Consider the following 17,042-nt stretch of genomic DNA (forward strand, 5'->3'; position numbering starts at 1 on the left):
AATCTGAAACATCAATCAGGCGATGTAGAAAAAGGTCAAAAAGCATAGAAATGCAAGAATAGATGTGACATGTGGAGAAAGATCTTTCTGTCCGGTATTTGGAAAGTGTGAATCTGAATTAAGAAAATGGAAGATGAGGGAATATGGTACTTTTAATCGCACAAAAAATAGTACGTCAAGTTTAGATATATTCTCTCAAAATATTTTTTAAATATTTAATGAATATTTGAATAGAAATTAGATGTATTATTATTTTTAAAAACATAAAATTCAACGTTACAAAGATTGAAAAATATTTTTATACCTTACAGCACAAGGACTCGGGCAGATTTGCCTTTCTTTTTTTCGGTATAGACGCAGATTTGCCTTTTACTTTAACCTTTTAGCTGACGAACAAAAATGAAAACTAGGATATGCATTTGGGATTGTGTAATTTATAATCCCCCTTCCTGTGAAGAAGATTGTTAAAAAGCTGTATAACTTGAATAATTTTAACTAAATTAAATATTACTTAATAAAAATAAATTTTTTTTATACTAATAACATTTTTCTTTCTCCAGCATTTTTTGTGTAGGTTGAAATGGGAACAGACGTAATTACAAGGAAAAAATATTGTTGGGCCACAGCTGGAATGGTCTTAAAAAAAATTGCAACACCTTTTTTTTAATAAATAACACTACTTTTGTTCACCTATCACTACAAAGAAAAGTGGCATTTAGTTAGATGTGTTTTGCCACATTTAATGAAACTATCTAACAATATAAAAATACGTATGAGCAAGATGAATCCAATATGGAATTATGGCACAAAAGACTTAGTCACATGAGCAAGAAAGGACTCTAAATACTGACTGACAGAGTTTGTTCACCAAACAGGCGCTTAGTTAACAACTTAACACGGATATTTGTTTTATGTCAGAAAGATGACAAGGTGGTACATACTATTTTGTTTCTTTATTGATGACTTTTCCTAGGAAGTCAGGGGTGTATTTGTTGAATTATAACCACCAGTTACTTCAAGCTTTCAAAGAATTCCATACCCTGGTTGAAAGAGAGACCGGGAAAAACTATAGTGATCCAAGCTAACAATGGAGTGAAGTACCGATGCCCTTTAGAATCTCATTGCAGGACGACATTATTAAGCTGGAAAAGACGTCATCCAAGACACCACAACTAAATAGGGTATCGGAGAGAATAAACTGACCCATAGAAGAACGAGTTTGAAGCATGATTTCACATGTCAAGCTGCCAAAATCATTTTAAGGGAAAAATTGTCAAACTTTTGTTGATCTTATCAATTTATCACCTTCTAGACCACTTAAAAGAGAAATTCCAGAAGAAGTATAGACGAGCAAGAAAGCTTTTTATGGACACTTAAAAGTCTTTTGATACCGAGCTTTCATTCATATTAGTAAAGATGAAAAAACTAAACTTGATGCAAAAACAAAAGAATGTGTATATCTCAAATATCTGAGAAGAAAATTTGAATTCAAACTTTGGGACCTCGTTAACAGAAAGATAATAAGAAGCCAAGATGTATTATTCAATCATGACCGAAAAATTGAAGATATCAATAAGCCCAAAGTTCTGGTTGCTTCTCGCGTAGACCTCGTTGCTCCTATCCGATTTGAAGTATGGGGAGAAACTATTATACCGAACAATAAATGAGTTAGTCAACAACAAGAAGGGCCACCAAGTATAGGTGAAGGAGAACAATAACTAGGTTGTCTAGAAGTTTGAGATGAAATCTAATGAGTCAGACTCTAAGCATTAAACTCAAACTCGGCATTCTACCCGAGTTAGACGACCTTCTACAAAGTGTCCACCTAATGAATATGCTGATGTTGCTTAAGATGGAAAACCACAAAGCTACTGAAGAGGCCATAACGAGCTTTGTGAGCAAAGAATGGGAGAAAGCTATGCAAGGCAAATTGTAGTCTTACATAAAAATCACACATACAAATTGGTCGAGTTAGCTAAAGGAAGACGAGCTCCTCAAAAATAAATGGGTGTTCCAACTTAAAGCTTAAGAGAATAACCCAATGCCAAGGTACAAGGAAATAATTATAGTCAAAGGGTTCAATCAAAACAAATGTGTGGACTTTGAAGAAATATTTTCTCTCATTGTGAAGATGATATATCTATTTGCATTGTACTAGGCATGTTAGCTTCCACAGACTTGGAGTTTAAATAGATAGGTGACATCTCTTCATGGCGACCTTGAATAAGAAATCTATATGGAATAACTTGACGAGTTCAGAGTTCCAAGAAAAGAAAACTTAGTAAGCTGACTTAAGAAATGTATCTATGGATTGAAGCAAGTACCCAGGCAGTGATACAAGAAGTTTGAATCCTTAATGATGGAATATAGCTTCATTAAAATGAACACATCAAACTTAGTTAGAAGCATTGTTGGATTAGTGACAAATACAAGGACAAAATGTTTATTATCCCATACTAGCTAGTCATTGATAGCTTAATGCACGCTATGTTATATACAAGACTTGACCTTACCTATTCTGCTAGTCTGCAAAACAGGTTTCTATAGAATCTAGGCAAGGAGTATTAGGAAGCTATCAAATGGATCTTTAGGTACCTCCAAGGTACAAACAATTTATGCCTTTATTTTGGAGAAATTAAGGTCGAGCTAAAAGGCTGCTCTGATGTCGATATATAAGGAGATACCGACTCCAAGAAGTTGAAGACAACTATCTGACTAACTTTGTAGGGGGAGATGTTTCATGCCAATAAAAACTTTAAAAATGTGTTTTTCTTTCGACTACCAAGGTCAAGTACATCGTAGCAACAAAAGCAAGCAAATAAATAACGTAGATGAAGAACTTGCTTGAATTCAGCCATAAACAAGAAAGGTATGTGCTAACGTGCGATAACTAAAGTGAAATTCATTTGACAAAGAATTCTACCTATCACTCCCACCCAAAACACATTGAAAATTGTTACCACTAGATTCATGATGTTATAGAAGAAACATATCTTCAGCTCGACAAAGTGCATGGCGACTTCAGTTGGTCTGGCATGATGATTATGCCAGTGCCAGCAAGGAAATTTGAAGATTTCTGCAAGGGTGCAGGATTGACCAACCTTCGAAGTTAAAAATCAGAAGGAGAGACTTGTTGGGATTTGTTCCTCCTTTTATACCTTCGGGGTTGAGCATTAAATTCGCAAGGCTCTATATCTTAACAACAAATGCAATAAATAAAAAACTACGCCAATAAGTGTAGAAGACTTTGGAAGATAAAATGAAGAGTCTACCCCATCTATAAAATGAGATGAAATCAAAATGAAAAATATTACTTTTTGTATTCTTATTAAAAGAAGAAAGTGTCTATACCTCATTTGTGAGAAAAATTTCATGCATTTCATCATTAAGAAGGTGAAAATCAATATAATCCTATAATATCATGCTAGATATGAAGATTTTTTGGACTAGATCCTATAGTTTTTATGCCTTGCATTTTAGAAGGATTTCTACGTTAAATATGTTGCGTGCATTTATTTCTTCCTTCTTCTCTGTTTCTGTTATCTCTGGGCCAACCTAATAATAAGCCAATCTCAAGTCGAGTTCCCAAATTGACTTAACATTTCTTGTTTCTTTCATGCTAATAAGAATGATCTCATCCCAATAATAATGATTGCTCAGTGTAACAAAATAGGCAAAGATAATCAGCAGGGTTGAGGGAAAAAAGAAATTTAATTTGTTAAAACACCCATCCTTTCATCCCCCAATCCGCATCGCAAGTTTGGTGACGAAAAAAGTGAGGGTCTCATGAAAATGCTCAAATATATATCATTTCATCCCTAAACCAATGATAAGCAAGTGTGGGAAACTTAACATTTTATCTTTCTTTTTCTTCTAAATTTTGCATAACAAAAAGGGGTCTTAGGTAGTAAGGGTCTTCGCGGTCTGGATTGGATCGGTTTTGAAAGCAAAAATTATCTGATCCAATCCTTTCAGTTTGATCATATAATCACCCATTCGGTTTGAATTTTTTTCAAATCTGATCCTATCCTATCCAATATTTTTCGGTTTGGATTGGATCGATTTTCGATTTTTTAAAAATCCTAAACTTTGTTTCATGATTATTGTGCAAATAACATCTTTTGTATATATTGGCATTGTAATTTTATTTTTTTGAAATAAAAAAGCATCAGTAAGCGATGATATAGTTTTTTTGGGGAAGTGAGATATGAAGCTCTACACAGATGAAATTTTGTTGATAAGATGTGACTAGATTTTTTCTTGAGTTTAGTTGATAGGTTAATAGATCTTGGGTTAGAAATTTTTGGGCTATGATTGGGGAAAGGCACAAGTAGGTACAAGAGAATTAATATATTGGATCGGTTTTCATCAACACATCCGAAAATCGATCCAATCCAAATAAAATTTGCGGTTCTTTTTTCAGTTTTCGATTTTTCGATTTATTCGGTTATCGGTTTTCGGTTCAATCACCGCGGTTTGAATCAGTTTGGAATGAACGCCACTATTAGGTAGATGATTAAGTTTATGTCGATCTTACATTCTTTTTTTCTACTTTATCCATTTTATAATTATGAAATTTGATTATTTTATATAAAGAATAAATAATATAATTAAATATTTATTTTATATATTGATGTATTTAGGGGTGCCCCATTACAAATGACCTAAGAAATCATTTCCTACAAGCTTAAAGAAATAATAGTTTGATATATAACAGATTATGACCAAATCCAAGTCTAAATTAAGTAGTATATATGATTATGATTTCTTTGGGACAAAAAAAGAAAGCAACATATTAGGCGTGATTTGAAATCAAAGATTTAATATGTGTTTTGAATGATTTAATTGTATTTATTTATATATAGAATATAGTTATTGTTATATTTATTTTTAGTATTTTAAATTTTGAATTAATTTGTAATTGGTCTACATAAGGGTGTTCAAGACCTTTATTATAGAAGTTGAATTTTGTAAATATATTTAGAACCAAAGGGTTTCCCTTTTATTTATCTTATCGTTTTGTTCATCCATTTTTTCTATGCATTTTCGGCATCATTTCGTATCAGAGCACTAGGTTGCCTTCACCCAATAGCTGAATAGAAACATAGAGGTCGTGGATGGCTAAGTCGTGTTGATAAGGGATATGAATTCGATCATCCTAAAGTAGACAGAAAATCGCTTCAAATAGACCCACAATACATTAAAAATGAAGAGTTTGAAATACGAATCCAGGATTTTAAGTGACAACTTGTGCAAGCATAGAGCAATAAAATCTAAATTTTGAAGGGACAACCTGTGTAGACGTGAAGAAAGAAAATACAAGATTTGGAGCAACATTTGTGCGAAAGCATTGCAAGAAAATCTAAGTTTTGGAGCGACACATTGTGGAGGCATAAAGCATGAAAATCCAAGATTTGGAGCAGTGACTTGTGTAGATAAAGTTGGATATTCAATCTGAAGAAGAGGACATCCATTATTTGGGGATTCTAAACCAGGAATGGCAATGAGGAATATGACTCGAAAATTAATCCACACTTCAAGATAGTAAGAGGATAATTGAGATTCTTGACATTTCAGTGTATGATGGTAAAGCCATTTATGATGACTTCAATAGAGAAAAAGATTGCGACGTCAATCCAATCTATGATTATTTTTACGAAGAATGGGATTGTGACAATCATCCAATCTATGATTATTTTAATGAAGAACAAGTTTGTGATAATAATCTAGTGTACGATAATTTTGATGGAGAGCAAGATTGTGACATTAATCTAATCTATAAGTAGAAGATTAATTATATTTAAGATTAGTTAGTAATTGTTGACATATCAAAAGGAGAATTCCATTATCTATCCAATTAGAGCCTATGAATATTGCATAAGAACCATCCTCGAAGAGGTAGTAAACACAATTTTTTTTTTCACATGTTATCTTGGTGAAGTAGAATTATATCAATTTCGAAATTCCTTCTCAAGTTCTACTTTTAATTGATATAGTACCAAAAATAGTGATGTATGAGCAATTTGAAATGATTGATATCAATAAAGTCAAAGAAGATTTGAGGGCAAATCTTTTCCTAACACGGGAAAAAATGAACTTAGGGTTGGCTCATTACAAATAGTCCAAGCAATTTTTTCCTCATATGCCCAGGGAAGCAACAATTTGAAATATAAGAAATGGATTATATTTATTTAAACTTTTATTCACCAAGTCCAAATGAAACAATAGATATAACTGTGATTTGTTTGACAAAAAAGGAAAGCAACAAATTGGACGTGATTTGAAATATAAGATTTGGGATGTATTTTAAATATTAATGATTTGCTTGTATTTATTTATTTATTTATTTATTTTTATAAGGTAGTTATTGTTATATTTATTTTTAGAATTTTATATTTTGAATTAATTGGTAATCGATGTATATAAGGGTGCTTAAGATCTTTATTGTAGAAGTTGAATATTTTATTTTTTTGAAAATACAATTGAAAATTGAAGAATTTCTCTTTTATTAATTCTTTTTTGGAATACAAGGAAAATAAAAATAGCAAAAAAGCCTAAATAGAGGCTACCGTCCTAGGCCAACTAACCCCTAGGCAATGCCTCCTACGATGTTCCTGACAACCTATACTTATAGGTTGAAGCATGAATAACTGAGTCCCCCAAGTGAAATTAGAGGCATAAGATGCCAACCGATCTGCAACAAAATTACCTTCATTGTGCACGTGTTGAAGCCTGATCTGCCAAGGAAGATTAAACAAACTCCTAGGTCTAGCCACCATGCTACAAAAAGGGTGTCCAGGGGAACAAATAGTTTGGACAAGATTCAAAACCACTTGAGAGTCCGTCTCCATTAGAATTCTCGCTTCCACTACCATTTTTTCCCTTACCACAAATGTTATCAAGTTTTCAGAATCCTTGATTCCAAGCAATCTGCAATCCCACCAACAGTCCCTACATCTCTGCTTTTACAGAAGAACTAACCAACATATCCTTTGAAAATCGTAGAAGCCATTTCCCTGAATCATTTCTAAAGACTCCCCCACAACCACTTTTTCTCCCATCCTTTGTGCTAGACCCATCAATTTTTAATTTCACCCAACAAAATCAGGTGTTAACCAATGAATCATCATCTCCCCTCTAGGAAGAGCCACAAAGCCAGCTTTTAGTAGAAGGTCATTTCTCTCTAATAAATTGGTAAGAAAGTTAGAAGCTGATATGAGCACACACTCCTTACTTGAGGTGGTATTATCAATCATAAGCTTCTTCCGTTCTTTCCAAATTAACCAACAAATAATGCTAAATAGAATGCTCTAGTGAGACCCATTGGTTTTACTACCACCTTGTTTTAGATTATCCATCAGCCAATTCTCTAAATTAGAGGAAAAGAATTTGTTCCTATATACCAAATGGGTATTGCCCATCCAAACACGTTGTGACCATGGGCAATCTCTTAGCACATGAAGACAAATCTCTCCTAGGATGTGACACCATGGACAAAAGTCAGATTCAGTCATATGCCTTTATTTCCTCTTCGCATTCGTTAGCAAATTCTCACCAACCAACAGCCAAAGGAAGGTTTTAATCCGAGAGGGTCCTTTCCAGTCCCAAAAAAAATTCCATTTAGGGTTGGTGGAAACAATAGGGGAATAAGAAAGATTGGAATAAGCAGACCTCACAGAAAAGAAGCTGTCATTAGAACAATCCCATATGACTCTATCTGCACCATCTTCACACTTGGGATGGAAGAAACAAGCAATTTGATTTTGAGCTATGGGGGAAATAAATTGTTGGAAGTTGCTCCAACTCCAATCTACAACTTGGTTTACCATATTTGCTACTCTCTAGTCCTCGCAAAAAGGAGAGATGAGGCTTATGAAATGCTCGAGGAAAAGCCCAAAGCCATTTGTCACCCCAAAAGCGAGTAAACATACCATGACCAATCAATATTCTCGATCACTCTTGAACTTCAGGCCAGACTTCAAACAAGCCTTTCCACAAATTAGAAGAGTCAACCTTCTTTTTCAAATATGGCAAAAGTTTATCCTCCACTTTGTACTTGTTCCGAACACTCAAGCCCATAAGGCCTCTCTATTAAACATCATCTCGTGGCCAACTTTCATAATAAAGGTTTGATTCATTTTCCTTAAAGATCTAATACCATGGCCTCCCTTTTTCTTTGCCTTGCAAACCGTGTTCCAAGGAAGAGCATGAGTCTTCTTCTTCTCATTGCTAAAGCCCCAAATGAACCCTCTCATATTTTTCTCCACCTCATCACAAGTACCTAAGGGCATAAGGGAAGTCTGAATAGAGTAAGAAAGGATGGCTAATATCACTGACTTCGCAAGGACAACCCTTCCTGCAAGAGATAAAGATTCCTCCTTCCAAGAGTTCAGTCTGCTTCTAGTTTTATCCATCACATGATTGAAGTTATTCTTCTTTACTCTTCCAAGGAAAATAGGAATACCAAGATATTTGCCCACATCACAAGTTGGCCTAAACCCTAGAACTTGACCAATATCAGTCCTTCTTGTGTGATTGACATTCTTAGAAAAGAAAACTATAGTTTTGCTTTTATTAACCTTCTAATAAGAAGCCAAGTAGAAGTGATCAAGAATTTGGTTAATTAGCTCTGCTTGGTTGTTGGAGGCTTCAGCACATAATAACAAGTCATCTACAGAAAGACAAATGAGAGATAGGATGATCATTTTTCTTTAATATTATTGGCTTCCATCTATGCAGATTCACAGCTTTCGAAATAAGATGGCCATCAATACACAAAACAAACAGGTAAAGAGATAGGGGTCTCCTTATCTAATCCCCTAAGAAGGCTTAAAGTCCTATGTTTGCTTACAATCCCAAAGAACATTCATGGAAGAAGTGGAAACACAATTAATGATCAGGATGCAGAGACTTTGGTGGACCCAACATCCATCAGAGTGTTAGAGAGGAAATCGTTCTCAATTCTATCATAAGTTTTCTCTAGGTCCACCTTAATAACCATCCAACCATCAATCCCCTTCTTGCTTCTTATGGACTGAATTATCTCTTGAGCAATAATAATATTATCCGAATTGTGCCTACCTTTCACAAAACTACATTGGTTGGGCATGATAAGATTATCCATATGCACTTTAAGTCTCCCTGCCACCAATTTAGTAATTACTTGGTAAGCTACATTACATAAATTATCCTACCTTACACCATTAAGATTGGATAAAGATCGCATGAACTCTTTTATTAATTCAAACTTTCTGTTTAACCATCTTTTCTATGCTTTACGATATTATATATATACTATGATGCACCGACACTTCAAAAAACTTGACGTGTCATGTCCGACAATTCGACACTCCCCGTCACTCCAACACACGTTGTAGAGATTCAAAAGGGTTCGAAGGTTGTGTTGGATTGCGTTTTTAGTTCCAACTATTAGATCCGTTGGATCATGATTACTGTTTTATTGAGTTTAAAATAAATATTTAGGATATCTTATATTTCTTTGCAAAATTGATGAGTATTATAAGTTTATCTTCATTTTTTTGTTAAGTTATTGAATATTAAATATAATATACACTTCATAAATTAAAAATATTATTTAATATCAAAATTTGTTCTAATGTGTCAAAATCTAGTATTTCTTAGAATTAACGTGTCGGAGTGTCGTGTCTCATGTCAATATCGATGCAACATAGTATATATATATATATATATATATATATATATATATATATATAGGCTTATCGTTTCTCAAGCTGTTTGAGATAATTTTATCTTCGGTTACTAAATCATAACCGTACAAAGATGGATCAATGGTGATAAAAAAAGAGAGAAAAAAAAGGAATCATAACCATTCAAAGGTGAATCAATTAATATAAGAAAATAAATAAATAAAATGACGTAGTTTTGGGGTGATCGGAGATAAACTTATCTCAAGTTGCCGGAGAAATATTTTTCCCTATATATATATATATATATATATATATATATATATATATATATATATATATATATGGGAAAAATAACTCTCATGTTATTAGAGAGTAGCTCTCTTTCCTATACACCCATCGATTTTCTTGTAGCTTAATTTTTATTTTTTATAAGTGAGTAAGTCCTATATATGATTGTGTCTATGGTAGGAGAGAACTCTCTCCTACAATATGATATTAATAAAGCACTATATATATATGGCTTTAATGTTTCTATAGTGAATGTAGATAAGTTATCTACATTCACTCTCAAAACGACGTCGTTTTGGGTTGAAAAATTAAAAAATAATAATGAGAAAGAATATTATAATCCTGAAATAAATTATAATTACAAAAATAACTTGATTTTTCGTCCTAAAACGACGTCGTTTTGGGCTCAATGTAGATAACTTATCTACATTGACTGCAGAAAAAGCGAACTATATATATATATATATATATATCTTGTTATATTTAAAATTTTTTTAATGAATAATATTAAAGTGAGTAATTGATATATTTGGGAGAAGGAGATTTAATTTGATTTGTTTTTCTTAAATGGTATAGTATAATAGAGGTTCAATGGAACTGTGATATTGAGAATTAAAGCTCTAATGTAGATTTTGGATGTGTTTGAGAGTAGCTTAGCAGTGGTGGGGGTTTTGGGTTTAGACTTGACTTTCGCATAATAATAATAAGTTATTTAGTAGAGAAGACGAAAATGATTGAAGGTCGCTCTTTCACAGTTTTATAGAAAGGGGAAGAGTCCCTTGCACTAATTGGTGCGATGCCAAACCGCTATGCTCATATGAACCCAACATGATGCACTAGCCAATGTCCTTTCACCAATGTGTGATGCATCTGTGCTTGTGTGCATGGGTACGAGGGATTAAATGTAAAGAAAAAGGAGCTGGTCTACATATATATTGGGAAGTTTGATATGGAAGAATAAGTAAATGAATTCCATCATGTTTTATTTAACATGACATGGTCATTTAGATGAATTATAATGATAAATTAATGGTAATGATTTTATAATTTTGTATTTCAATATATTTTCTTTATTTTTCCTTATCATCATTGATTCATCTTTGTATGATTATGATTCTCTTATATGACCATATCATGTTAAATAAGACATGAGAGGTCCACTCTCGAACAATAATAACCTTTTTTCTTTTATACTTTTCATTTTTTTTCCTATATTGTTGGGTTTTTATTTTCTTATATGTATTTTGAGAAAAAATATGTAACATACACCGAATAGATATAGTTCTACTCATACATGCTTTACGATTTATAAATGCTTGAATTCATTGCAGATCATCATGATTGAAGGAAAAAAAATGTTCGAAATGCCGTCATATATAGTTGTTAAAAGTAGGGGTGTGGAAAAAAACTGATTCACTTGCTCTGCTCTTGATTTGACCCATAAATATTTATTTATTTTGAACTGGGTTTAAATACTGACCCACTATTATCTGGGTCAATTTTAGAACTGACTTATTTTAATAATGACACATTGACCCAAAACTTGACCCACACCCATTATGTGAAAAAAAAATCACAAATTCACAATTATGATTCTCTCTTCTCTCTGTCACATTCTTGCACTCCACCAAAGAGGATCTCTCATATGCTTCTCGATTTTTCTTGTGCTCAATCCCGAGCTTCTTGATTAATTTAAACCCATATGGTATGATATGCCTAAATACCTGATTGATGCCATATTTTGCTGTAATGGTCTTTGTTATTGACTATGGATTTACCTCTCTGATCCTTCCAACATTGCCTCCTTCATATCATAACAAGTAGTAGATTTCCTTTCTCGCTATCCTTCATTTTTTTTTTAATAACTTTTACATCGTAGCTTTTATGGTAAAACTTATGTGCATGATAACTGAAAATTTTCATAAATGTCTCGCATAATAATCTTGAAGGCTCGCTGCCGATTGAGCTCAGCAAATTAGCAACTGCTTCTTTGTCCAAATTTTATTTGAGTCATTTGTGGAGTTACAAATATTACTTTAATGAAAAAGTTTCTATACAACCATTCTACCTATTAATATGTCGCTGTTTATCAATCTAATTCCTTTACATTTTCTATTTTCTTTGTAGTTGATAACTAAAATTATATATGTACAATCATATTAGCCAAGAGTTGCCTTAAACTAATTGATATTTCTCTAATAATAATTGTATAATTTGGGTTTGAATTTATGAATTTCCTATCAGTAGACATTATGTAATTTTATAATATATCATTGTTAAAATTAGTGATTTGTAATCTTAAGATGGGAAGAGCGTTCTCTTGTCCTTTACTTTTCATTTATTTTCACGAATTTTGATTCACATGCGCAGGGGGCTTAAAATTACATTCTTTTATTTATTCAATAAATATCAAATTTATTATAAAATTTATATATTTTAAAATAAATAAATAATTAAATTACACGAGTTTAAAAAATAAATCAATAATTATAAAAAATCAAATTAAAAACATGTTTTGAAACCAAGTCAAAAACGGGTCAGGTCGGATTTGACCCACTTCAGAAACTAAGTCAGGTCAGATCCGATCCAGTTCTGAACTAGTTCAAAAAAATTCAAACCAAGTCAGATTTGACTTGGATCAAATTAATCCGGGTCGGTCAAAATACTTGACCTATAAAAACCAAGTAATTGAATTAAGTCGGCACAAAAACCTGACCCGACCTGACTCATACACACATACACACCTCTAGTTAAAAGGGTGGTTAAGATTAACCAAAAATTAAACTAAACAGGGCATAACAAATGGGGTCCACTAATGCGTCGCTAAATTCTTAACAGATTATATAATTAAGAATCCAAGATCTTGAGAAATAGTTGACAATAAATGGGGTCTACTAAAGCTAAGGTTGTCTTTTTTTTTAATATTTGGTACATTGCTTTACGACTTATTCTAACTTGAAGCGGATCACGGGATTAAAGTTTTAAAACGATTCTGGAAGGATCGAAGATATACTTTTACCGATAGCGTTATCATCATTTGGTTAGGCCTACCCATGTATACACATTTCAAGAATAAGGGCATGCGATCTGATATCACGGTAGATTCTGCGGAAAACAAGGTCTTCAGTTTTGAACACGAAGAAAATAACATCTATTTTTTTTTTAATAGAAACTTGCATGATTCAGGACTGAAAACAATAATAACAAATAGAATTAGGCAGCAAATTGATGAACAAAAGCCATAAACAACATTTTACTATACTAAAATTAATTCTTACGAGAACCATCTATCACGTACACTATCACTCTTTATTGTACAATTTATTTCAAACACAGAAATACAGCTGGAAACACAATAAAGTGGAAACAATAAGGCGTAAGATTAAAAACAACAAAGGTCAATATAAATTAAGATAGAATTATCTATATTCATATTTGTTTAACGAGGGCATTTGGGCTCAAATGCGAAAGGTCCAACATCGTAGAGCACATAAGGAAGCTTCTTCCGTTCAACACCTGGCTTCTCTGCCCTGAGGACACCACCAGTGACACCACCATTGAGATTAGTGGGTTTTAGGCCACCAGGTGCACTTACCAAAAAGACTTTGCAGTTGTGAACTCCAGAAGTGGTGATGCTTATTGGGACTTGAAGTAAGAAGTAACCGTTCTTGTCAGTCTTGGCTGGTACGACATATTTGTGCTTGTTGATGTAGCATCGCAGCTCCACAACGGCACCTTGCATTTTCAAAATCAACAGAGTGGTCATTATAACGTTATAACCAACAACGAAAAAACCTTTGGTGGAATAGATATAGATAAAATAAAATAAAATAAAATTGAGACTTAAAAAAAATTATACAAAAAAATAGGGGTTAAAATAGAAAAAAATAATTTTTCTTTTTAATGAAAGGGAGTACTGAATTGGTACTCCTACCAAAGAAATTTCCCCCAACAACAATGTCGTATACTCCGTAATCATGCAGCATTAGTAAAACGACAAAGCAACTTTAGCGTAACGCTTCAAACCAAGCCTTGTGGAACCTTAGGCTTAGCTAGATTAATCTTATATTCAAAAGGGTGTAGGGACAAATTGTGGTCTACCTAAACAAGGATAAGTTTAGATCTATGTATGTACTTGCTGATGCAAGCCAAGCCAAAAAATATTTGAAGGTGAAAAACAGTAAAATAAAAACGAATGAGAGTAGAATGAACTTAATTTATCTCATTCAATACACTAGAATTATAAAAAGTTAAATCCATGAAGGTTTGAAACGGTGGAAATGTTATTGACAGAGTTTACTCTCTATCACAAAAAATCATGTGAACCAATAGAAGCAGGGAAAATGAAAAGTGAAAAATGAAAAATATAAAAAATAACACAAGATTGTGATGAGAATTGAAAAAAAAAAGTTATATTTGTGTATAACATCATTAAACTGAATAAAAAGAAAAGGAAAAAAACTCAAATTTCTGTACTAGAAGCCTGGGAGAGTACAACATCTTATACAATAAATAACGTAAGGGTTTATCCACTATCATTTTAATAGTTATAAATATGTATTATTGGTAGCATATAATTATAGGGAAATTATTTTCTCATGTAATAGAAGATAGTTTTCTCATGTTGTGAGACATCAAAAATCGTGCTGTCCTTTTTGTTTTTTTTTTGTTTTTTAACAAGTAGTGGGCCCCACCACTTATTGTATCTATGACATGATAGATGACATCATATGTAACATGAGAAAAGAAAAACCCATAATTATAATATTAAAATTGTATTTTTTTACTTTTCACAACAATTTTGAAAAGAGAAAAAAAGTACAATTTTAATATTATACATATATACTACTTGTAATATATAATTATAAGTGCTAAAATGATATAATCTTGTGTCTTTTAAAAGGACAAAATTATTTTCCATAATATATTTTGGAATTTTTTTTGTCCTTTTATCAGTTTATATATTACGGTAGTATATAATTATAATATTAAAGTTGTATTTTTTTCTCTTTTTAAAAGCTATCTGCTGATATAGAAAGTAAAAAAAATACATTTTTAATATTATAACTATGTATTACCGGCAGGAGATACTTATATATCCTAAAAGATACAACCTTATATTCAAAGGACACACCTTAAACCCGTATATTTTTTCAAGTGAAAGTAAGGTAAAAACTTAGGAGTTGAGACAAACCAAGTACTGGTGGGGCTTCCAAGAGAGTGTCAAAGTTAGCATACTTGCAGGACTTAACATAAACAACGCCTTGAACTTCCTTCAAGAGTCTAAGAAAGGGACGCGGTGGATGAACAGCGAAATGGGGAGGAGGTGGGGGAACATGGGGCTTGAATGGGACATGAGGAGGAGGAGGAGGAGGAGGAGGAGGAGGGTGAAAAGGAGCATGGGCCGGTGGGTGGTGGTGGTGGTGGTAATGTGGACGAGGGGCGTGAAGTGGTGGCTCAACCGGTGGGTGAAACGGGGACGGTGGTGGAGGTGAGTGAGGGTGAGGTGGAGGAGGAGAGTGAGGGTGAGGTGGTGGAGGAGAGTGGGCGTGAAGCGGTGGGTCAACCGGTATGTGAAACGGAGGGGGTGGAGAATGAAGTGGGGGTGGTGTAGGAGAAGCAAACACAGTGAAAGAACTTGCTAAGAGAAGCAACATTATCACACCCATTGTTGCTTTGTATAGAAGGGGGAAGCAACTAATTCAGAGAGTGAGAAAGAGAGAGGAAGTGATGTTGGTCTTATGTGAGTCATGGAGAGGTTCATTTATAGGGGTTCATGCCTAGATTCTCTGCGGTTTTTGTTCACATATAAACAAAAATTATGAAAAAATAAATATTATTTCACTATCTACTAGTACTATCCAGCGCTGGATAAGGACGTTGGAAGGAGAGTGAACTCGGGAAAGAGCTATGTGAGACAGGAGAATTGAAGAAGAGTGATCCGAAAAGAGGGAATTCGATTTGACTATTGAGAAATACTATGTTAATATATTACTAGTGCTATACATTTATTTATGGGCAAGATGTGATTTTTTAAAGAATATAAATTTAAATTTTTTTAAGAGAGAGATAGATATAAAAAAGTATAAGTCTCACTAAAAAAAATAAAGATGTAGGTCTAATCTTTTTATATTTATCTTTCTCATAAAATGACTCACAATTTTTTCTTTATTTATTAATACTTTGATGTAGTCGTTAATAATTTTTTTTAAATAAAATCTATTAAGTTCTTTTAAATTATTATGAAATTCTTTAAAGGAAATATATAATTATTAATCATGAACCAAAAAGAAAATGAAAACGATATCTGGCTAGACAAATGGCATAATGAGTGCTCATGCATAGGTACTTGCTGTCTAATATTGGGAATTTTGCACTTCTTGCAAGGCAGATGCAGAAGTTTCCAAGGACTTCGGTTATACCACTGTATTTTTTTATTATAGAGAAGTCTTTCTTCAGAATGGCATTTATATAGTAGTAAAAAAAGTATTGACTTAAACCTAAGTAAAAATCCATTAAGGTGAAAAAGCACAGAAATGCATGCAAGAGTAGATGTGAAACGAGGAGAAAGGTCTTTCTGTCCAGTTTTTGGAGATTCTTGGATGAGTGTGAATCTAGAATAAAGGAAATGGAAGAGGAGTGAATGTTGTACTTTTAATCCCACAAAAAATAGTACGTCAAGTTTAGATATATTCTTTAAAATATTTTTTGAACATTTAATAAAAATTTGAATAGAAATAAGATGTATTTATTATATTAAAAACTTTCAATATTTCAAAAAATTTCAACACTACAAAGATATAAAATTATTCTTATACCTTACAGCACAAGGTCGACTCGGGCAGATTGACCTTTTACTTTTACTCTTTTAGCGGACGAGCGAAAATGAAAACTAGGCTCTGCATTTGGCACTACGTAAATTATAACCCCCTTACAAATAGAAATATATTAAATAAAAAAAAACTAAACATCACTCTTCTTTTAATACATTTTACATGACATTTAAAATATTTTAACCTCTTATTTTAAGTGTGTACAGTTATATTGACCTCTTCAGAGGTGGATACTAATTATAATTATATTTTT

General features: G+C 32.7%; 1 protein-coding gene across 1 annotated transcript; it reads right to left on the bottom strand.

The window, feature by feature from the left end:
• Positions 1 to 13,395: 13,395 nt before the first annotated feature.
• LOC133314057 (non-classical arabinogalactan protein 31-like) lies at positions 13,396 to 15,625 on the bottom strand. The gene is made up of 2 exons (XM_061515492.1): positions 15,151 to 15,625; positions 13,396 to 13,691 (listed from the first exon to the last, which is right to left on the bottom strand). Exons 1-2 carry the CDS (start codon positions 15,623 to 15,625, stop codon positions 13,396 to 13,398), a joined length of 771 nt encoding a protein of 256 aa, XP_061371476.1.
• Positions 15,626 to 17,042: the final 1,417 nt, after the last annotated feature.

Source organism: Gastrolobium bilobum, unplaced genomic scaffold, assembly GCF_033153095.1.
Source record: "Gastrolobium bilobum isolate Gb01-03AN ecotype WA unplaced genomic scaffold, APGP_CSIRO_Gbil_v1 utg589, whole genome shotgun sequence".
Lineage (NCBI taxonomy): Eukaryota > Viridiplantae > Streptophyta > Magnoliopsida > Fabales > Fabaceae > Gastrolobium > Gastrolobium bilobum.

Excerpts from the sequence above, each read along its gene's own strand:
- LOC133314057 (XM_061515492.1), bottom strand. The coding sequence starts at position 15,625 with ATGGGTGTGATAATGTTGCTTCTCTTAGCAAGTTCTTTCACTGTGTTT. Across the intron at positions 13,692-15,150 it reads GGAAGCCCCACCAGTACTTG|GTGCCGTTGTGGAGCTGCGA; the intron begins GTTTGTCTCAAC and ends TGAAAATGCAAG.